Source organism: Brachypodium distachyon, chromosome 3 (assembly GCF_000005505.3).
Source record: "Brachypodium distachyon strain Bd21 chromosome 3, Brachypodium_distachyon_v3.0, whole genome shotgun sequence".
In the NCBI taxonomy this organism is placed as follows: Eukaryota; Viridiplantae; Streptophyta; class Magnoliopsida; order Poales; family Poaceae; genus Brachypodium; species Brachypodium distachyon.
Window position 1 is genome coordinate 13,620,317 of NC_016133.3, and position 23,545 is coordinate 13,643,861.

General features: G+C 42.0%; 2 protein-coding genes across 3 annotated transcripts; one reads left to right on the forward strand and one right to left on the reverse strand.

Moving 5' to 3' along the window:
- Window positions 1-3,605: 3,605 nt before the first annotated feature.
- On the reverse strand, window positions 3,606-7,548 carry LOC100843277 (glucose-6-phosphate/phosphate translocator 2, chloroplastic). 2 transcript variants are annotated; one of them, XM_003573354.4, is made up of 6 exons: window positions 7,284-7,548; window positions 5,983-6,476; window positions 5,670-5,895; window positions 4,910-5,132; window positions 4,371-4,584; window positions 3,606-3,874 (listed from the first exon to the last, which is right to left on the reverse strand). In XM_003573354.4, the coding sequence occupies exons 2-6, from the start codon at window positions 6,469-6,471 to the stop codon at window positions 3,863-3,865; spliced, it is 1,164 nt and encodes a 387-aa protein (XP_003573402.1). In that variant the 5' UTR covers window positions 6,472-6,476; window positions 7,284-7,548; the 3' UTR covers window positions 3,606-3,862. The 2 variants fall into 2 exon arrangements, with proteins under 2 accessions (XP_003573402.1, XP_024317758.1); XM_024461990.1 differs by having other exon boundaries at window positions 7,268-7,548.
- Window positions 7,549-13,610: 6,062 nt separating this feature from the next.
- On the forward strand, window positions 13,611-23,296 carry LOC100826665 (polyadenylation and cleavage factor homolog 4). Its single transcript, XM_010236026.3, has 7 exons — window positions 13,611-14,025; window positions 14,833-15,198; window positions 15,384-15,497; window positions 16,634-17,272; window positions 18,365-19,285; window positions 19,383-19,914; window positions 22,669-23,296. The coding sequence occupies exons 1-6, from the start codon at window positions 13,774-13,776 to the stop codon at window positions 19,899-19,901; spliced, it is 2,811 nt and encodes a 936-aa protein (XP_010234328.1). The 5' UTR covers window positions 13,611-13,773; the 3' UTR covers window positions 19,902-19,914; window positions 22,669-23,296.
- The last annotated feature ends 249 nt before the right edge of the window (window positions 23,297-23,545 follow it).

A 23,545-nucleotide genomic window follows, 5' to 3' on the forward strand; every position in this document is an offset into this window, starting at 1 on the left:
CTTTCTTCCCCATGTATCAATTGTAAATAACTTTTTTTCCCCTCTTAATATATGAAAGCAGCGCTGCTGCGTTTCGTAAAAAAAAAAGGTCTAACAGTGACAACTCTTGTGTGGCAACATGGTTGTGTTAAAATGCCAAATCAGTTTCTCCGTTGAGTGAATAGAACAATATACAATAGCTTCCATGGGCCATGGGCCTGACTAGACTATAGGAAAACAGAAGCATAAATACTAAATAATCTAATACTCTTAACACCCCCCCACAAACTCAAGGTGGATGTGAAACATTGAGTTTGAGAATATGGAGTTTGTGTTGTTCTCTAGTTTGAGCTTTGGTGAAGAAATCTGCCACTTGAAGATCTGATGGAACATATTGGAGCTGAATAGTTGATTGTTGGCAGTGAGAGCGTGTGAATATTGGAGCTGAAACACCAAGATCAGCCAATAACCAACTAAGCCAAACAATCTCTGATATAGTAGTGCAAAGGAGATCCAATACCACTGGAATCCATGATGTGCTGCCAAACAATAAGAAACAACACGTCACCAGCACCGATTCTGATCCAAACAAATCAACAGACAAGTAAAGAGCCGCTGCTTCTCTGATTGTAACCAGCACACATACTGCAGCAACAAGTAATCCACAGAAAACTGCAGGAAGAGATCGAATCCCGCCCCCCTGTGTTCGCCACACAAGAATTTGGATGCAGAGCCGTGCAGAATAGAACAAGCAGACCAATAGCAGTGCAAAGGAGATCCAATACCAGCATCCAACAGAGACGGAGAGCAGCAGGCCAGCAGCTGAACAAAGGGGATCTAGGGGAGGCTGAGGAGACCAGAGCAGCAGCTCGCACAGCAAGAGGAGCAGGGGAGGGGCGACCAGAAACGGCACAGCAAGAGGATGCAGGGCAGTGGCGACGGGAAAGGTGCTTGGGACAACAGCGGAGTCCGACGTGGGCTCGTGCGGCCGGCGGGACGGCAGACGGAGCGCGAGACCGAAGTGGACTGAATCGGCGCGACGACAGACAGCGCCCGAGTCCGACGTGGACTCGTGCGGCACGATGGGAGACAGCGGCCGGCGACTTGCCGGCGGCGACGCGATGGGAGCTTGTCTACGGAGATGGCCAACGCTCTGGTACCACGTTAAAATGCCAAATCAGTTTCTCCATTGAGTGAATAGAACAATATACAACAGCTTCCATGGGCCATGGGCCTGACTAGACTATAGGAAAACAGAAGCATAAATACTAAATAATCTAATACTCTTAACAGGTTTATCTTAAACGTGAACAAATAGTAGGTGGTTCTCAATACTTTGCCAATCAAGCTGGCTAGAGATTTAATCTCTGCCTTTACTTACGGAAATAGCAATTTGATTTCTTCTTACAAGTTACAACTTACAACCTTAAGATCTGTGTGCACCCAATTAAGCCGATGCTTTGCGTGTCCGAATTTTTTTGGAGCAAATAATATGAGGAATATATAATTACTCATTTGTGGAGGACGATATATATGTCAATATGTGCACTACAGATCTTTCCATTCCAGTGGCAGTTTACCCTTGCATAGTGCGCAATGTACTATTGTTTAACCTAGAGAGAACTAAATGTGAACAGCCAGAATATGTTTAAACCAAAAGAAAAGTTAAAAAAAACATTGCACCGTTGCACGCCCTTTCTATACAGCATTGGAGCCGACCATACTTATGAAGGTATTCCATCCTTTTTTTTTCAGAAAGGATTTAGTGTGCAAAAAAAATATCTCCTGAATTTTATTGAGACAAATGTTGCCACCAACCACACGAAGCATGGCTAACAACTTATACCCAGCCACTCTTGGAGTGTGTTCTCTCCCAGCTCCATGGTTCCTTGAGTTTTAGCTCCTTAATTTGCTTACTTTATACATCAACTGTTAGAAAACGCAATGGAAGAAACAAAGAAGAGGAGTTTGCTTGAGAACAGGAGGCATCGGGAAGGGAACGCTCAGTGCGAACTGAAAACAACGTGTTGCATGGTGTTTTCCTCCGTTGAGCTGCCTTCCTCCACTCGCGATGAGAGAGCGTCCAACATTGTGCCAAGACCTCGCCCAAATCACCGGCCCCAAATATTTAGGAAAAATAGTTCAGTACAAGGACCGGTTCCAAGCTAAGGCAGTTGAATAAAGGGCCCTTTGATTTAAAGGATTTTCATAAGAACTTTGGATGATGTGAATCCTTAGGGTTTTTTTTCCTAAATGAGTTGTTTAATTTGTAGGATTGAATTTCATGGGAAATTTTCCGAAGGATTTCATTGCACTACATTTCATAGAAATTATCATCTACTCTAACCTCTTTTTCAAATTCCTTTGTTTTTCCTATTTTGAATCAAACAAACATCGAAAAATTGAGACAAATAAGTTCTTCTGCAGTAAGAAAGGGGGAAAACTAAATGCAAATAAATGATTCAGAAGAAGTTGATGCTTCGTGTAATTCCAATAGGAGGCAGTTCCCTGGGGTTTGTGCATGATTTGTTTTCAGTTTTTGGTTGAATTTGGATAATTAGGTGTTGTGTCATACCCTACATGCTAAGATACTTGTACTCGTACGAAGAAACCGCATCACTATTAATTATGTGGTGCTTTCGATCCCTTCCTTGCATAAATTCTACCCATATATCTTCCACACCCGACCTGGGCTGCTGAGCATATATGCTCAAAAGCCAATCGTTCCTCATCCATCCACATCTTCTACATTTGGAGACATTCATAATTAGCTTCAACATTTCTCATCCAGCCACATATTCTACACAAGCAAGGCGATACGATGATGCATGCTGCTAATAAATTGATCTGTAGTACATGTGAATAGGAGACATGGGGAAAGAAGCAAATGCAGTGGCGTCAATTTTAACATGCCTTGCCAACAATTTATACCCGACCATTGGCTGAGCGTGTTCTCTTGGCGCTTCATGAATTCTTGAAGTTTATCATGTATGGTATGTTGTGTTGGTGACACGGAGAGAAAATGGGATCTACTGTATGTTATGTTGTATGACTTTGAATCTATGACTTTGGAACTCCGTGCAATTTTCAAGTTCTTCGTAACAAAGATTAACGGAGCTTATTTTGAAAAACTCAAAAGTCCCTCTTGCAAATTTTAACAAAATTTAAAACGATCCCATGAGTACATGTGAGTACACCGTTAATCCACAAAAAACTTCATGTAGAAAATATATTTCCAAAAAAACATTTCCTTTCTTAGATAATTTTCTTTTCAAGATTGCCGCATCTCTTTTTGGGAGATGGTGGAATTTTCCCATCTTTTCTTCTGCTCTTAAGTCTCTAAATTGAGAAAGTCTAGTTTTCGTAATTGACCAATTCGTTAACATAGCACTGAACCACTTTTTATTAACATAATGACAACGAGCCCTTATTGCAGCTGATGCTACTAAATCCGCTGCTCTTTTTTTGGTACCAATAGCAAGCAAAGTAGCAAATAATACATTTCGTTCCTTTTTGACAATTTATCAGAATAAAAAGATGGCACCATGTTTCTGATTTCATTGGCTTGCCCGGAAAAAAAAAGCGAAACCAACAACTCGCCCGAGTACTTTCGAGGAACCAAAACATCATCGACAAATTCCCATGCAGTTTTTATTTCAAAATACACTCAACCAGAGTCCATGGCCGCTGGAGTTCAGTTTGTGATTAACAAATATACCAAGGAAACAGCAACATGATCCATTATTATAATCACCTCTCACGTGAAAACCTAACCCTCTATCTACATAAGACACTTGAACAAGCAAAATTGGCCCCAGCGCTTGCTACTGTTTCTGCAGAGACATTCTTCATCCATGGCCCTGACCTTACCAACATTTTACACTCACTGCTTTGCCTACATGAGAACAAAGTAAAGAAAATGTCAACTTCAGTAAACAATAGAAATCACAACACAAGTTTATCCAGTCTTCATTACTCCAGTATGTTTCTATGGTTTCCTCTTTCCAGTTTTGTCGACCATGAGTGCCAGGTAGATACCTCCACTCATGCCATACTATTCCAATATGTATTTTGAGCATGCGCCAAAATAAACATCTTTAGATTTATCTTCATGATCTAATTATGGTTGTTCCCAAAATAGCACCTGCTGCCACTTCAAAGCAGTCCAACCTAGTTCAGTTGTTCCTACTTAGAACAGAACGGCAAGGATTGAAAAGCAAGGATATTGACATACTAAGCTCCATATATTTCTGTGCTCTATGCAATAGGAGCCCACACACTTATGGGCACAGATTGGACAGTGGAATATTAACCAGCGTAAAACAAAGGTTCATTTCAGTCAAGACACCACAAGTACACCAATAACGAAATCTTAAAGCAACCAAAATTACCTGAGAATACAGGAATGTGCCAAAGATGGCAATGGCAGCTCCGAGTGCATTGACAGGGCGGACAGGTGTGTGGAAGATAATGATTGACGAAACGATGACTGATATGCGCTTCATTGTATTGCCAATGCTAAACGTCAATGGAGAAATCTCGTCCAGAGACATGTAGGACACCTGGTTATACAAGTGGTAGAAAACGCTCTGTGCGCCAATCCACCTACATTCAACATTAGAAAACTATCAATGAAAAATCTAGTGTTGAGATACATGCTCTAGTACAAATACTAGCTTAAATAGTAACAAGCGTCTAACAGAACATGTTGATAATTGTCAACAAGGACCGACAAAAGCCCGCCATGAATGTCTAACAGAAGAGTAAAATCAAAAGTGCTTGAGGTGGGCCAAGTGTATCAAAAGCATTGAAAAGACCTCTAACAATGTTAAGTTTCAAGTTTCCTCATGTAATTTAAGTACAAAAAAAAACCCTACATAGTACAGCAATTGTAGAAGGGAAATTGCAGAATATTTTTATTTTTCTTTACCAGAGAACATTGGGACCAACTTCTGCAAGAGCCTTTTGCCAACCAGCAGCCCACATTTGGGGACCCTCCATAGCTATAGCAAATGGTGTGAGTATGACCAGGGACATAATTGACAGGCAAGCATAATAATTCATGCCACTGACAGACTTGCCCTTCATGCCCCGCTTCGAGAAGATGTTGCGGAAAACAAATGCAAGGTTCGATATCATGGCACCCATAAATCCTGTCGAGAGGAAAAATAGTAACTATTAAAGCCACAAAAGGAGTACAGGATAATAGCTGCCTCACCAAAACAGAGAAAGACCATCTAAAACAAGTACAAAGTTGCCAATGACCCCTATTCATTTGGTTCTTAAATTTAGACCCAACACTTCAAGAAGGATCATATACTATTCTAACTTTTCTTTATGTAACTATTCACTTAAACTAGACAAGGTTAACAGATTTTATCTATCATTCTGTTGCTTCTATTGGTTTCCATAAGTTTGAAATCTGAAGCATGTCATTCTTGGAAATCATCTAAATCCAGATACAGCAAATAATCATTTAAAAAGTACTTTTTGCATCCAAAAGAATCTAAAGCAATTATAAATCATCCATCTCGGTTAACTCACCTTTACAGCTGGTTTACAAAAAAATTAATATGGTGACTATAAATCTGTGATGATACAAAGCAAAACAAGCACTGAAATTCAAAAACAACATTCGGGAGAGGATGCTGAAGAAACAATTAATATGCTATCTACTTGTTTATACTTACCAACCATGTTAAAGTTCAGCTCTGTGGCAGCAGCTAGACCACAACCACCAATGATCGGAAGAAGAGAAAGATATACAGGCATCGGAAATGACTCTCCAAGAATGAACCTTGACACCAAAACACTGAATGCAGGCTCTGCACTCTTGATAATGTGTGTGAATGACACTGCCACCTTGGACATGCTCACTGTCGCAGCAACATGTCCAATTGTATGAGCTACAGCAACCTTTAGCAATGAAATAACCAAAATCATTCATGATTTTCCATGTTGACATAATAAGGTAAAACAGTTGCCTAGAAAAGACCAACTCACCGGGAAAAGCACTTTCCAGAAATCTAGATCAGTCTTGGGGGCCTCAACAAGGCGGGTAGCCCATGAGAAAAGCATCATTATTGAGCCACAGGCGAGGGAGAGTGTGGAGGTGAGCCAGGGGTACGGGAAAGCATTGAGAACCTTTTTGTTATAGATGTTAAAGATCACATTAAGAGCCCACCAAGTCGCAAAATAGATTGAGATCTTTAACTTCTGTGCTGCTTCCGAGCGGACTGGCACGACCTCAGCCTTGGACTCCTTGTCATCAGCCGCAGAAGCTGCACACTGGAACTCAAGCAGCTGCTTCCGAGGCTTCAGCAGAGCAGTGCGTGGGCCATCTAGCGGCGCAAGGTAAAGCGGTCTCAATGAGCAGGCCGCAAATTTGGATGGCTTGATACTGGAGACGGATGGCACCAAGGCTGATTTAGACCGTAGACTGGCGCCAGAGAAGGCCACACCGGCCGAAGAGAGCTTGACAGAAGGTATCATGGCTCCTGCAGATCAACCAAAAAGGTTTACAGAAATACCAGAGAGTAAGGGACATAAAAACTTCCTAACCTGCTGCTTGAAAATAAAAACTGATGTTCATTTTGTGTGAAAAAAAATATTTAAGGCGATCAATAGAAAGTGGCATGAAACATGTTTCCTCGACAGCTGCTTGACACTTTTTAAAAAGTTTACTGGATACAGGCTTTCCTTGAAATAATCGAACGAATCAACTATGCATGATCCAACCATATTTGTAGTTGTTGAACTACCAAGCAAGAAAAGAGTAAAGTAATACACAATCCCCGCAACGCAGAACCCACTGAAGAATCCCCGAAGGTCAAAACGCTGGGGTTCTAGATGAGGACAAATTCTGCATATGCACATCGCTTTCGCCCGGTGATCTACACGTATTCACCTCCGCCCCCTTGCAAACGCTGAACTCTCCTGGTCTAAATTCGGCAGCTTTCGCATGCAAAGGATCCAAATTTTACAAACCCCTCGAACACAAAGAAACAGGTCATTTTTGGATCAAAAGTTGAGAAAATAACAAAACAATCCAACGGCAGCAAGAAGGGTGGTGGTGCGGGACGCGACGAGTTGGTGGTCCGGGCGGCAGAGCCGCGAGCCTCCGGCGCCGTCGCCCAAGCCGCTGGTGGTTGACTGATGGTTGCCGGCAGGGTAACACGGGTGGGGTACGCGCGCGGGCTGGGGGCCGCTGCCGCTTGGACGGCGACGGATCATCCAGCGGACTCGAAGATCAAAAGAGACCAACTTCTGTAGGATCAAAATCACAAACCTCCGCAAGATCTCACCTAATTTCGTCCCGCCAATCGCCCAGGGAGGAGAAGGCTTCCTGAAACCCCTCCTTGTTGTCGAATCGCGTTGGCTCCTTGTTCTCGAATCGCGGCGCCTCTGCGACGACGGATTCGAGGGCCGGGGTGGAGGCGCGGATATACGGAGGAGGAGGGAGAGGGGAGAGAGCTGGATCAAACCTCGGAACCTGAGACGGGGAACCCGGAGATCACAAGAGGAGGAGGGGATTGTCCCCAGTTCTTGAGAGGAGTATAAAGAAGGTGGCGGCTGGGGAAAGAAAAGGAAGGTAGCCAGGGTAGGTGCCGCGTGGTGGTTGTTTATCGAATTTGGAGAAATGCTGGGTGCCTCCGTGGAAATGTGCCTAATTTTTTGCTTCTAATTAGCAGAGTGCACATGGGTTTGGGAGTTTAGAGCACGTACTTCATGTGAAAAAATGACTTTTTTTAAGAACCACATTAGATACTTAGATTTTTCTATGGTATAACTTACACAAGATCATCTAACTCTGTTGCTGGATGTATATATTGAAATTTGGGATTTAGAATTGAAATTGAGTCTTGCGAAATCTGTTGTTTAGATGGCCAAAGAATTCGGAACTGGATTAGATAATGGATTAGAACAAAAATGGCTCCCTCTCAATTCAGGTGGAATAGGATTATTACAGCGGCTCCCGCTACTGCGACAGTGGCGACTGCTCCGTTGAGTTCTACAACTACTCTCGTAAACTCATTTGAGTCCTGTCAAAGTCCGGCCAATTGTATGTACTGGAACGTACAAACAATTTGTTTGAATTGTCGGCTATCTTGTTCCCAATTACCAATGTCTTGTACAGCCAATCGAATTCAATACAAAAGTCTAATTTCATATTGGGGCCAATTCAGTTCTGAAAAAGTTATCTATCCTGGCAACCTGAATACTTCACCAAAAATATAAAAAACCGAACAGTAGAATATATAAAATCGAATAGTCCAGATACATCCTCACATGATTTTATAAGAACCGTTTCTTTCGGGTCAAGCCCATACTCTAGTTTCCGAAAAAACACCAACAATTTTCTGTATTCACACCTTAGTAGGGAACTAGAAAAAGAAAGAGCAGTGATCAACAAAGAGGGGGGTTGGTGCTTCGGTACTGGTAAGAGCATATTCCCAGACTGTCCCCATTTTTTGTGGGGAGCCAATGAGCCCTTCTTGATGCCAAGGTTGACAATTTGGCAGTCGGTGGCTTCTGGAGTCTGAACCCTGCCGGCTCTCTGCTAATCCAAGAGGTCAAACAGCTCAACAGCTCTGATTACCTCCTCATGTTGGGGTTAACCGGAAAATGTTTTTTTAGTGGTTTAGTTCAATTGGTTCTTTTGCACTTTGATGGTGATTTTTTATTCACAGGCTCACATATGATCAGGAGTATATTCTCTGCATACACGTACTATATGTGATGTACACCTATGTTCGTTAGAACGGGCGCGTGTCTTTAAACGTGTTTGTAGTGAAAACAAACATGTCAGCATGCAAAAAAAAGTAAGTAGAGTTTTTTCTTAGAATACAAAAAAATAAGTGAGTAGAGTAGGTAGGGAAAGGAAAAGATCGTGTGTTTATTTTTTTACACAATGAAGTACTCGCTCCGTCGTAAAATAAGCGACGTGGATTTGTATATGTTACACCATTGTTTCTTTGTTGTTTAGTATCAATATTTAGAGACATCTTAGTTTAGTTTATCTCTGGTTAATCAATAGAACACGCGAAGTTGGCAAACCGCTGCTAAGATTTTGTAGGAGTAAATATTCTTGCAATTCATAGGTACTAGTACAGGCAGCCACGGAATGAACCATTCTATTTTGAAATTACAAGAGATCAAGACTAGTTATGTTTTTAATTGAGGAATTCTCAAAGAAGAAGAAAGAAAAGGATGTTAGTTGGGGAAAGTACAGTACGCCACCCCTCACTCTACTCACCATTTGTTTTCCGTTTGCTCCAATTATTGGCCCCATACCTTTGTTGCCAACTTTAAAAAAAAGGAAGAAAATTTAAATGACCCCTAGATAGAGTATGGATTTATATCCAACCACTCGTGGGAGGTTGTGAAAGCCGCCGGCCTGTTGATGTTCATGCATGGGCAAGGGTTAGATTAGCTAGCAGCCTAGCAGACTTATAAAATGATATCACTACTTGCAACAGATTGATTAATTCCCCATTTCCTTTTATTAGTTTCCCTTTCGATCGACCATGGTCTACTGCCCCCCGGCTGCTGTGCCATGAAATTCGCCGCCGGCCCTCTCGGAGGAGACACGATTCAGGCAGGCGGCGATGGAAACTCCAGTGTTACCTGTCAAACCAAACCGGCCCTTTGTTTTCCACGAAAGATCATATCTCTCACAAAGTTTTAATTTTATTATTATGCCAAGTCTTTGTTTTTAAATAAGCCTTTAAAGCAAGCTTAGTTTATGTATATACTCTGGAAATAAATATGGACAGGTTGTATTTATCTGAAAATATGGATGTGCAGGCTGTGACTTGTCTGGCAGAAAACTAATTAAGAGCAAACTCGAACGATGTGTTCGTCTTGTCAGGGAGCTGTAAAACTTACATACATCGGAGCTGCCGAGACGCATATGCCGGTTCTGGTATTACTTAATCAGTTAATTAACTTTAGCAGATCAACATGGAACACATTGTCAGTAGCTGTGCTTTCTTCTGGGATCACTTTCACCCGGTCCCGTAGTGCTGTCAGTGTGCAGGATATTTAATTTTCCTTTTTCATGTTGTGGCCGACTGGCCGGTTTCCAGAGGCGGAGACAGGCGGCCTGGGGACGTCGAATGTTTTTTCTTGTTAATTCTACTGATTTGAAGATTTGATCTGGGTCTTAAAGCTCGTTTGGAAGATGGGATTCTCGTAGGAATTTTATGGGATAGGATTTTCGTGGGTAGGAAACTGGGTTTCAAAGGAATGGCTTCCTATCCTCATTTTACAGGAAGAAAAACATTTGGTCAGATCTCTTGGAAAGAATCATGCGCGGAAACACTTCGAGCCTTGTCTCGGCTGTTCGCTTTCGCTCGCTCACGCGCTAAATAAAAAACCCGCCCAAGACCCAACTGATATCGGCAAGCATCAGCGGGGCAGCCAAGAGCCAACCAGCAAACAAACCTAGGTTGAGGGCCTTCACGGCGAAGAGACTCGGGCGCATAGAAACAGCGGCAAGCAAGAATTTCTAAGTTGCCGTGCGCATGTAGTCAAATAGAGTCAATTATGTGCAGTTGTCGTGATTCTATTGAATAGATTTCTTGTATCTAGCAGTAGAATGAGATTTCTCAAGAGACCCATTTGATTTGAAATTTCCTATACTTTTTCTATCCTGCATTCCAAATGGCTACTCTTTTTTATTCCTGTGTTTTCAATCTTCGTAAGATTTGTGAGTCATGTTATCTCAATTCCTGTATTTTTTCTGTCCCTGTATTTTTTCTGTCCTGTGTTCCAAACGGGACCTTAGTTTGGTAATTTTCGTGATTTGAACAAGGCCTGAGTTTTGATGCATTTCTGGTTCCGCCGCTGCCGGTTTCCATCTCCTGGCACCTCGATCGAGCTTCCAATATGACGCTATGCTTCTGCTGCCAGACAAGTCAAGACAACTTTAAGAGGCTCTGGCGCATGATACGTGTCTGAAAAAGGCCTCTGCAAATCAAGAATGTGAAACCTACGTTCTCCTAACCAAATCAAGGCAGCAAAATCGGGGCTCCTTCGCACTGTCAATTTCAGAACGTTAACATTCACCATCGGTTCCCATGCTTGAGAACGTGACTTCAGTTGGGTGTGTGTCTGCAATTAGTCAAAAAATAATTGTCCTATATCACCTCTGCAGCTAATTAAGCACGCCGCTTTTGACACTCTCAAATCTTGACATGCTGCTAGGTGACCAAGCTAGAGTGCAAAAGGGCCTGACTCATCACAAATCCAACCCAAACAAGAGAATTATGTTTTAGTTGGAAGTTTGCTCCAGTCGACTAGTGGAGGACGGCAGCTCGTCGAAGTAAACCACCATGGAACACGGTGTCTTCAGTTCACGGTGTTCCTGATGCCTCCTGTTCTCAAGCTAACCCCTCTTCTTCCTTTTTATTCATCCCATTGCGTTTGCTAACAGTTCGTGTATAAAAAGAATCAATTTTTGCGGGGAATGAAAAGAATCAAATTAACGCGCTAAAAACTCGACCCTTCGAGAGAACAGAACAATGGTTGGGTATAAATTGTTGGCCATACTTGGCGTGGTTGGGGGCATCATTTGTCTCTCAATCAATTTCAGGAGATATTTTTCCGGTGGGCGGCGCCATGGATGAGGATTTCTGGCGACGTTCGCGAGACGGACGAAGCACTGTGAGCGTTGATTTTTTTTAGAAACAACTGTGAGCGTTGATGATGAGCGTAGGCTTTGTTGCTTCGCTTCGTATTTGGGCCGCAAAAGTGTTTAAATAGGCCGAGTTCTGAAGGCCCACTGGAGTGTATTTTCTAGACCACGTGCCACGGTGCCGCACGCACCGAGCGCAACACCGAACCAATATTTATTCCACTCATTTAGGAGGGGAAGGCGCAATTAGCCAAGTATAATCATGTTAATTATTGGTTTACCTCCCCCTCCTAGCATAGTACCTCTTCTCCTTGATGATGTAACCATTGTTTCCATGAAATAAAAGAGGTCTTTGCTGTTAAAAAAAAGGGGGTTTCTTTTGTTGAGCCGTTCTAAAAATGAGATATCCTTACATTGATGTTGATGTCAAAGTGAAAGGATTTTCAGTTTCTCGGCGGTGACTTTCAAATAGGTATCCGAGGAACTGGAGAAACGAAATCCCGTCCTATAACCAATGGTAAATCGTCCCAACCACAAGAATGTGGTGTGATGATCCCAGGGTTGATCCCGTTTTCTTCGCGTATATGGTATATATATACACAACACAGAGTTATTCAAATTCTACTTAAATTGAAGACAGATCATGTTTTTTTTCTAGAATACACCCAAGCAGGTGTATCATATATTGAAGGAGGATTCCGCGACGCGGTTACATGCCATGGCTATCCGACAAAAGTCTGACCATTGCTAGGGGAAGAAAATTATATACGACCTCTACATGAACGACCCAGCGTCTGGACCCAAAATTTCGCTGTTAGATCTTCTGATCTGATCCTGCTGAAAATCCAACTGCACTGTTCGGCTCCATTGGAATTCATCGTGCGTTGAGTGCAAGGGTCCAGCCCTGGATCGTTCCTGTAGAGGTCGTATAGGATTTTTCTGGTGACTGAAAAAAGGCCCGATCGATGGCACATCTTGGCCAAAAAGAAAAAAATGTTTTAGTTGAAAATTTGCTCCAAGCGAGAAGAGGACAGGGGCTCGCCGGAACAAAACAACATGCAACACATTCCCTTCTTCTGAAGGCTAGGATTCCCTTACCGATGCCTCCTTTTCCCAAGCTCCTTCATGTGTTGCTTTCACTAACAATTGGTGCGCGAGAGAACCAAAGGTGCTAAATCTCAAGCACTCATGAAGCCTGTCGAGAACCCACTCAAACAATGGCCGGGTATAAATTGTTAGCCGTGCTTCTCGTGGTTGGTGGCACCATTTGTCTAGCAATCAATTTTTACGACGGAGTGTCATTTTCTAAAAGAAAATGGTATCATGTGAATGTGTCCTTTTCGTGCATCCATGTTGGTGAATGAATACATATCACATTCATTAAACACGAAAACGAGAACAAACACGTAGTTAGCACACATCAATAGCAAATCCAATGAAATTTTGGTAGTTGCATGGACAAAAGCACGAATCACACTACTATATTTCTCTGCGGCAAACTTCGATGATTACTCTTCCCACATGGAACACCATGCCAGTCACATAAATAGCCCACCGGTGCACGCGTAGCTGCACGCCATTGCAATGAAGGCGTGGTGGCATGCAACATACCATGTGCGCGTGTCCTTTTGTGCAACATGTTTGCGAATAAATTGGCATCACAGGCATTAAATGCAAAAAGCGAGAAATGAGCACGCACACACATCAATAGTATTTTTCCTCAACAATCTTCACGGATCACATTACTATGAGCATTTTTCCTCAACAATCTTCGAGGATTACTCACCCCACGTGGCACACCATGTTCATCATGCCTTAAGAATAACAACACCCGACGGTCGAGATGCTAACGGAAAAACATTTCACGAGAAGCTCGGGCGCCGTCTGTTCCTCATCACGTTCGACACGGATCGTCGGATCCCGATCGGACGGTCCTGAGAGCCCTTCTTTGTCGCCGGATTAAATTCCGGCAGGTAAAAGGCGATCGGAAAAGGATCACGCGATCCCCGGTCACAAAAATCCCAAATGAACCCGCCCCCTCTTCCTTTCCGGCCTTCTTCTCTTCTCCCTCGTCGCCTCCTTCCCAAACCCTAGCTAGCCCCCGCGGTGCGCTCTAGCCACCACCCCCAGCAAATCCTAGATCGACTCCCCCCGCCATGGCCTCTGCCGCGGCGGCGCCCCCCGTCGCGGGCAAGGTCGTGGAGCGGTTCCGCGCGCGGCTGCGGGAGGAGGCGGGGGAGGAGGCCGGGGCGGCCGCGGCCGCGGTGGTGGGCGTCTACGGGGAGGCCCTCGCCGAGCTCACCTTCAACTGCAAGCCCATCATCACCGACCTAACCATCATCGCGGACCAGCACGCCGCGCTCGCCGCCAGGGGCATCGCCGACGCCATCTGCGCCCGCATCGTCGAGGTGGTTGCTGCTCCTCCCATCCTCTCCTTCCTCCGCTATCCGCCCCAGGGATTTGGGGGCCCGTTATGCTGTATTTTGATGGAGACGAAGGCTTTGTGATTAGGGGGGGTAGGCTCCTTTATGATGAGCGTATTTAGTGTGTTTGTCAGTCTAGATGCTTGCTTGTGGAGTCCATGGTTTCTAGGGTTTGCTGATACACGTACTTGTCGTGGTAGTTGAGAAATTTGTTCAACTAATGTAAAAGCTTGTGCTCAATGCCCTTTGTACACAGCCTTTTTTTTTGTCCATGGAGTACTGTAATCATTCATTACGTGCGGAAATTTTAGGATGAATTTGTGCTCCTGCTCTGAACAATTTCATGTTCTTGTTCATAGATCTTTGCTCGCCGCGAATATGATTGCTAGAATTCAGTAATCAACTCAAGTAAAATTCAACAAGTTTGAACTTAAGCAATGCAAATGGAGTATAAGATTTTTGTTCTTAGCAGATGTGGAACACAGGCTGTAAGCGCTAATCTTATACAATGAATACATCAACTATTATTTTCATATTTTGGGTAGGAAGTTTTTGGAGGCTTAAACTGAATTCTATTCCTGGAGTGGACAATTTAAAGTGGAAATGATATGAGTAGTAATCCTTAAAGGAAAGAGTAAAATCAACTAACTGTTACATAATAGCTTGTAGTTTTTTCCATTTGTCGAATGGAACTGTTCATTTTAGATTTTCTTACAAGCATGCTTTCTATCAATTTTCTTTACACTTAAGGTTGCTTTGTATGACGAGCGTCATTCTACAATGTTTTTGCAGGTGCCAGTTGAGCAGAAATTGCCATCTTTGTATCTGCTAGATAGTATTGTGAAAAACATAGGACGAGAATATATAGGGCATTTCGCCGCTAGGTTGCAGAAGGTATTTTGTTATGCATACAGGAACGTTCATCCTAATCAGCATGCTGCAATGCGGCACCTGTTCCGTACCTGGTCTCAAGTGTTCCCTTCTTCCGTGCTTCGAGGGATTGAGGATGAGCTTCAGTTTTCTCCCTCGGAGAATAAGTTTCCTGCCAGAGCTACTAATTTGCGGCAGTCAGAGTCATTATCTCCTAGGCCATCTCATGGCATCCATGTAAATCCAAAGTATCTAGAAGCACAACAGCAATTCAAGCATGCCAGCAAGGTAAATTTTTCTGCAATTATCAGGTTGTTAACATCAGTTATATGGGACCAGCTCAATAATACCCAATAGTTGAGTGTATTTATTGTGATTCGAGCATGTTATTTTTTTCTTTGCATTATGCTCTCTCAACTGGCAGCTTCTATTTTAATTTTAAAGTTGAAGTTTGTCTCTTAAATCCAAATCAGGCGGATCAGCTAGCACCTAGAGCTAGGCAGATGACTGATGTGGGGGAGGATCATGTAAATGGATTAACGTCAAGAAGCTTGCTTGGATTTCCTGCAACCTCTTCAAAGCTCCAGGTATTATGTGACCCAGCTGCTGTCTTGCTCCTACCTATGAGCTCTTGTTATACCCTTCGAGAGCTGAAACCAGAGAGCTTGTCCTGTTTGTTTGAGTAGTAGTAGTGCTTCCACGCTTTCACCAGAATCGTTATTGTTAGTGGCAGAGTAGTGGATGATTGCAACTAGCATGTTAGACCCTATTGTATTTGACATTTTTATTTTTGGATAAAAGACATATCACATGGCTTATTTTGAAAATCAAACGAGAATGCTAGATTTCCACCCTACAATATTATAAAGTTTGGCAGTAGGGTTAAACCCCCTTTAAAGGTCTGTTAGCACAATATGAAAAACAGAAAAACTACCTCCTGATAAACGATAGTACCAAAACACTAGGCCACAACTCACAAGAAAACTCGATCAAGCCTGTTTTGCTGCCAGCTGGGTTGGAGATCGGCTGAGCAGGATGGTTTTATTAAGGTCCATGGGTGTGGAAGGTGAAGCAGCCAAGCCCGATAGTGGCGGCTCGACACACTGGTGCATCTGTTTTTTCATCTCTAACAGTGTCCTGTCTTTGAACTAGCCGCATATACATACCAATTGTTCGCTCACCCAATATTGGCTTTGATTGTGCTCTATCTGTATTGGTTGACAAAAGAAAATGTTTCTGTTATTGATTTCCTAGGCCCATATCTATATACTCCCTCTGACCGGTATTACTTGTCTCAAATTTGCCCAAATACGGATGTATCTATATGTAAAAAGCGTCTAGATACATGTAATATTTGGACAAGTAATTCCGGCCGGAGGGAGTATTTAAGATAACAACCCTGTGCTGTGTCTATCTGTAAACAATTCCTCTATTCCAAGTGTTCTAAGTCCTGAGAGCTCACACCAGTTCTTGTTCTGGAGTTAAAGTTCCAGTTCTCTTTCAGTATTAGGTATATATTTTATTAATCGGGTGCTTTAGTTTTCTCCAGGTGGAATGGTATACATATATTTCAAAACGAAATAGCCTGTTTTTCAGTATTTTATTTTATTTGAGTTCAAGTATTCAAATGCTGTTGCTACCTGTGTTTTGTTAATGACAATGTAGTGATTTCCACTTATAACTCAAGTTTTACTTATAATCTATCTTGTTATCATGCTGACAGAGATCTACGATACTGTATGCTGATGATCCTGATCAACAAGAGACATTTCGATCACGTACTGGAATGACAACAAGAGACATGTCCAGATCACCACCTCTTGATATACTCCCTAGGAACGCATCCCCCAAGAGAAAACTGGAGAGGCTACCGCTGTCTCATTCTGTATCGGGACATGACCCCAGAAGACTGCCTAATCGAAATGGTTGGTTTGAACGACAATGGGCTTTTGAGGATGGTGCACAACGGCCTTCGATGAGCACGCTTGATGAAGAACATAGGAAACAAAGTGCAAGAGAACTTATTGATGCTTATGGAAATTCTCAAGGCAACGATGCTGATGAAAGGCTTCCCAAGATGCAACGTCTTGAATCAAATGGTATGGCAAGCAGATCTAGTGCACAACAATGGCTCAATTCAGAGGAAGAGGAGTATTCGTGGGAGGATATGAATCCAGCTTTCCGAAACAGAAGCAGCATGCCTTCTTTACCTCCCTCTGAGACCTTGAGAACTGGATTTCCTGGGCTAAACACTGGACTACTGGATTCTGATATTGGGATGCGCAGTTGGGAAAGCCAAGCTACACGACCATCAGCTGATCGACCATCATTACATCTCGAAGATAGGATTACTGCTACCGGTGTACGCTTGTCTGATCTCTTTTTAATTATGCTGAGTAGTAACATTGACATACAATTCCCCACCCTTTAACACTTCTTTCACTACTGTTGGATAATTCTATTTTATCGTTTATTCCCTGCTTTCAAATAGAAGTGTTATTTCTTTATTTTATCACGAATGCAGTTATACAACTTCAATAAACCATTTTTATTAGCGTGTTTCTAAAATGATCTAGTCATCACTGTTACGATATATGGGAGTACTCTTTGCAACAAATATACTCACAGATTCCAGGACACTAATCTAATTAATTACAAAGACTGGCTGACTGCCCTGAGCTTTGCTACGGACTTCGCCAATATATTCATGCTTTATATACATAAGAAATCACAAGAAGGAAGTTTTCTCAAGATTTTTACAAGCAGTTATTTGGTTTCTTGTGAAAAATTGAAAATAAACGACCAGTAAGTGAAAAACTGTCATATCTACATACATGCACTGAAAAGAAGAGGAGGTTTCTTTTAAAATTTGTTAGAAGTTGGAGAAGATGCTGTTCATTTATTAAGAAGATAAAGTACACAAGCAAACTCCATGGGAAAAAGATTGGATAAGGTGGCCTGCAAGTCGGTTAGCTGTCGTTTTGTGTGACTCACATTTTAAAATCTTTGTATAATAATAACAATATTGTTGATGACAGCTAAAAATATTTCATCATTGGTTTCCCATGCCGACACTTTATGACTGGAAAGGATAACTGCATTATATTTGCCTGTATGTTGTCTTCCGTGGTGATTCCTACCCTTTTGGCAGGCTAGATATTTGTCCAAAGCTATCTCTTTACAAATTCACTACCTACATACACTGTTATGGAGGCACTTAAACAAAACAGAGTTTTCAGTACCTTTTCCTTTGGGTTCAGGACTTGCATGCTAGGCCTAATACATGATTCCCAAATAGCCTTCTGAAGTAACACACATCTTCACTTCATTGCCATATTTTCTAAAACCAACTTCTCAAAATTTATCTTTTATGCAATTCAAATTATAATAACCGGTAATGATGAGCTGAGATGACCACTTTAATTACTGTTGACGTAGCATCACCTTTTTGCAGCATGTTGACATGGCCACTAGTAGGAGATATCCAAGCAATTTGGGTCCGCAGAACGGAACAATTTCAGAGTACCATACTTCCGAGAACACCCTTGATCCTGGGAGACTTCTTGCAATGTCAGCTCCATCTTGGCAGCATACTAATGGTCTGCCATTGAGAGTACAAGCACCTCAACCTTCATCAACACTGGATAGGTTATCACTGCCCGCTGATGGTGAAATGCCTGTCAAGAGGTTGCCCGCTGGTGGTACATATGCTTTGATTGAGAAGCACAGGCCCTCACCTGCTCCTGCTCCCATAGAATGGCCTCCTCTTGTTCATGGTCAGCCGCCATCATTTACAAATCATGCTAGACGTGCAAAAGATAGTCTTGAAATTAGACCATTTATTAACCAAGGAGTCAATTCATCTGTATTTGTTCCACGTCATCAATATGATGCCTCGGATCAGAATACAGTGAGTACTGGTAACTTAGCTCAACCACCATATCAGCAACCAGATTTGTTGTCATCGAGTCAACAAAATCAAGGCACAATGGGAAATCAATCTCAGACTCATCATGCGAGACAGTTTCATCCTCATTCCCTTTCTCACCCTCAGGAGGCATTTAGAAGCTTTGCGCCCAACATGCCTGTAGGTATGTCCCAAAATCCATTCCAAGGACAAGGTGGTAGTGCAGCAACACCACCAGTTCCAACTCTACCAAACTCCTTTTCTCTGCCACCTGCCGTGCCACCCTATGGCGTGCCATCAGTGCCCAATTTTGCTCCGCCACCATTACATTGCGGTCTACCTCCTGCTTCATTGCAGATGGGTCCATCTTCATCACAAGTGGGTGGCCCTACAACATATTTCTCTGGAATTTTAAGTAACCTCATGCATCAGGGTGTAATTTCACTGGAGCCACCTAGTCAACCTCAGGTATTTCTCATGGATGTGTGCACCTTATGATGCTCTTTATTATTCTTTACAAGTTTTATTCAATGATCTCATTATACTTATAAATATATTCATTTAGGACTCTATTGGAGTTGACTTCAATGTAGACCTGAAGGTGCGGAACGAGTCTGTCATTAATGCTCTTTATCAGGATCTCTCCAGACAATGCAAAACTTGTGGCCTTCGTTTTAAATGCCAAGAAGAGCACCGTGCGCACATGGATTGGCATGTTACAAAAAACAGAAATTCCAAAAATCGCAAGCAATCTTCACGTAAATATTTTGTCACCGTGAGGGAATGGTTAAGAGCAGCAGAAACAGTAGGAAATGATGGAGTTCCTTCTTTCGAGCCCTCGGAGCCAGTCCCAGACAAAAATGAAGAGAAGGAAATGGCTGTTCCTGCAGATGAGGACCAAACGTCTTGTGCTTTATGTCAAGAGCAATTTGAGGATTTCTACAGTGACGAAACTGAAGAGTGGATGTATAAAGGTGCAGTTTACATGAATGCGCCGGATGGTAATATTCTTGGTCTGGAAAGGTCACATTTGGGGCCTATTGTCCATGCTAAATGTCGATCTGGGCCCAACAATACCTCTTAGGATGGCCTAGCTGGTGAGTATCTGTGCATTTCATTTTGCAATAAAAAATGCACAAATTTTAGTTCGGAGTAATATTACATATCTCGAGCTTGCAACCTCAGTGCTATTGAGACCATATACCCCTCTCTTTGCCCAGATGTAGTTAAATACTGTTATAATATCATGTGACTAAATAATAATACTGAATGTGATACTCCATATTGACTCTCATTTAGTTGATTTAGGGAAACCTGAAATTTTCACGATCATGGTAATATTTCATCGAGCATTTCATCTCTATTGGTTGGAGACGCCCCTTTCCGCTGTATTTACTGGTTGTGTTCTTAGTATTTTTAAATGTTTCTGTCACTTCTATCTCAGTTACTCAAATTGTTAGACGCTCCCTCATCTATATTTCAGTGGACATTCTTATTGGTGCCTTTTTTTAGAGTTATATACAGAACCGTAGATGTCTTTACTGTTATAAAGATTTCAATTGGTGGCGGCAGTCCGTCCACCATCTTTTGTCTGTATCTATTTCCTTACATGTGGAACCATTTGCTAAGCTTTCAAACCCATGGTATGGGACACTAACAGTACATAGATATGTCAGGGTAATCTAATTTACTTATCACGAGTGGCGGAGCGACGTATGGGTATTTAGCTAGTCCATCTAAAAGACTGTCGAATTGGAAACGTGAGAATGTGCTTGTTAATTACTATCGTAGTGTGATCATGTGCATAGTGTAAGAAAATCAGCTAGTCTGTCTAAAAGACTCGCCGAACTTGAAATGTGAGAATGTTCTTGTTATAGTAGTTTGATCATGTTTACAGGCAATCATGCGAAATCCATCATTGAAGGTCTTAAGATCTCTGAGCTTGTAATAATTTAGGCTGGGCAGAACATTGGGCAAGCTTTGGTCTAATCTGTAGGAGATTGTGTATTTGTTATTCACCATACTTGTCATTGCTGCCCCACTAAACTGAGCTACTGCTTGTCGAGCAGAAATTGTATTATGCTATTTTGCAATATATTACTGTTTCACTGTGTTAGTACTATTTAAAAAATGGGACATAAAATTGAAGTCAGTAAATTGTACTTGTAGACCTCTGTTTTATCGAGCCATGCTCTTTCCAAAATTTTCATGTGCACAATAGAGGTACGCAGCCAAATACCTATTCTCAGCTTGACATCTTTGATAGTCTGACTACCTCTATGGTGAATATTCCCTGCATTACACATCACACACTGTGTTTTACTCCCAATCATGGGATACTGCATTTTACTTTCAATCGTTTTACAACATTGAACCTTTAAGAGGGAAGTTTGTTCTCATGTTTGGTTGGTGGGAAACCTCAAGGGATTAGCTTAGAGATAGCTTGCGATGAACTGTTGATATATTCTCTAGAAATCAATTCCCACCCTCCTGGTTATTAAAATTGTTGGAGTTAGACCCTTGGCTCTCATATCCCATGACCTGTCTCCCCTAATTTCCCACTCCCACAAACTAAGAAGCTGATTTTGTAACCCACGACCCTCAAATCCCATTCCATTTCCACAATTCCTCCAACGCAAACACACTGGCTTTTTGCTATATACCAGCCAGCTTCTGATTTGTTGGTCCTATTGGAAAATTTCCACTTTATTTTGAAGAACATTAATGTGCTCCATTTCTCCTTTCTTCATTTACTGAAGTACCAACATATAGGTTGTATTTTACTCCCTCCTTGCATATTAATTGGCGGGGATTTAGTACAGTTTAAGGCCTTTTTGTTGTGTTTTGTATTAAATATATCCAATATTGTCTTTGTAACTGTCTGTCCATGGAATAGTTAGGCCATCCCACAGACATGTGGTGAGTGTTGGGGCGACTGCTCCCTTCTGTTAAGAAGATAGATTGTGATTTTCGTGACACTAAAGATTGCCGTTTCTAATTTTATTAAAGTTTCTGTCTGTTTTAACCTCGGATTACTTTATTTGGCCACTAATATTGCCTTTTCATATTTGTGGCCTCTTCGGGTAGTAAAATAGTATAATGGAGAACAGTTGTAAATTGTAAATCAGAAGATGGTAGTTGCTAACTAATTGGTGGATGTCTTGGAATATAGTTACTTATAGGAATATTGCTAAATAGAAAAGGTCACACTTTGTCACTCCAGACTCCACAAAAGATGCTTTTTGTAGAAATTACGTGCAAAAGATTAAAAGAAAATTGGCTAAAAGTGGCCACAATCCAAACTCTAATATGGTACATAATGTACTCCCTTTGAACTAAAACAGCGACATGAATTTAGGAACGGAGGGAGTATCATTCAAGATATAAGTAGGTGTAAATATCATCGGAATGTGATATTCTCAACTTATGGGCGTAGTCCAGTTGGCTAGAGGCGCACACTTGTGAGGTGTGCCCAGCCTGCCACCGGCGTTTGAGCCCTGAGCTCTGCAGGGTGGCGCACTGGTCCCCATGGTTGTCTCTCCTTGATTAAAAACAGCCACAGGGGCTAGTCCCTGTTGGTCGATTTTTTTATACTTTCCTAACCAATAATGAACATCATACCCTAAATTTTCTTTCCTTTAAAGGAACGACTGTGCCTTCCACGGATATTCTTAGTTCTTTCATGTTCTGGATGAGGAATACAACTATGAATGTTCTTTGTGTCCTTTCAAGTATTTATTGTTGCGAAGCTTACTATCATCTAATTCAAATTAAGATTCCATTGCTGCATGCGTTCAAAGAGATAAATATGTTGTCCTTGCAGACAATTAACTGTTCTTAACTAATTGCAGGAACTCTTCAGTTTTTTCTGCTCGCGGCTTGACATGACATGTAAACTACTGGAGAAATCAGATTTTGGTATGCTTAGTTACCCCCCTCTCCTAATGGTAACGGTTGCATAGTGTTACTGTGGCAATAGTGTACAAATGTAAAATACTTCCTGTATTTTAGTGTTTGAACATGAGTAATTTGCTCTGCAGTCACTGTTGTGCCTGCCCTTTAACAGTTGCCACCTGCTGCTTTTACATTTCTATGATCTATATTGGATTCTCGTGTGGGGAGAGGCGGTTCAACAGTTCAGGATGGAGTTATGTGTACCTTGGCCTCGCTGAACATGCAAAACATTTTTCTACCTTTTTTTTTGTTCCCTTCCTCTGTGCTATCTCTTATGCAGGATCAATCAGCCCGCTGTGTGTCTGGTAACTCCCGGAAAACAGAAGAACCATGCAAGACGGCCAAGAAATGAAGCAATCAGTCAACAGCTTTCCTCTATTGTTCATAGAGGGACTAGATGTTGCTGCCCTTAGTTTCTTCTGTGTACCTTCGTATGGCTGTGCATTGTAACAGTATTGTCACAGATAAATTCTTGGTCGCTTGATATATTTTTGCATGCGTATGCGTCTTTGGACTTGGGAGTTATGCTGTTGAAAGTTTATCTGTGGGACGTCATTGTTATTTAAGCTACAATCTATGTTTCTAATTTGCTATCTTTTGTTTCCTTGTTTGCTGAATGCAATATATGGGCAATTCTGTTCTCATCATTTATATCCTTTCCCTAAAGGAACATGGAATCGTCCGGGAACTCGTCAACAAACAACTCTATAAAAATTGCTTAAAATATTTGTGTAAATCCATCCATTATGGTTATATCTTGGATGTAGCATCGGC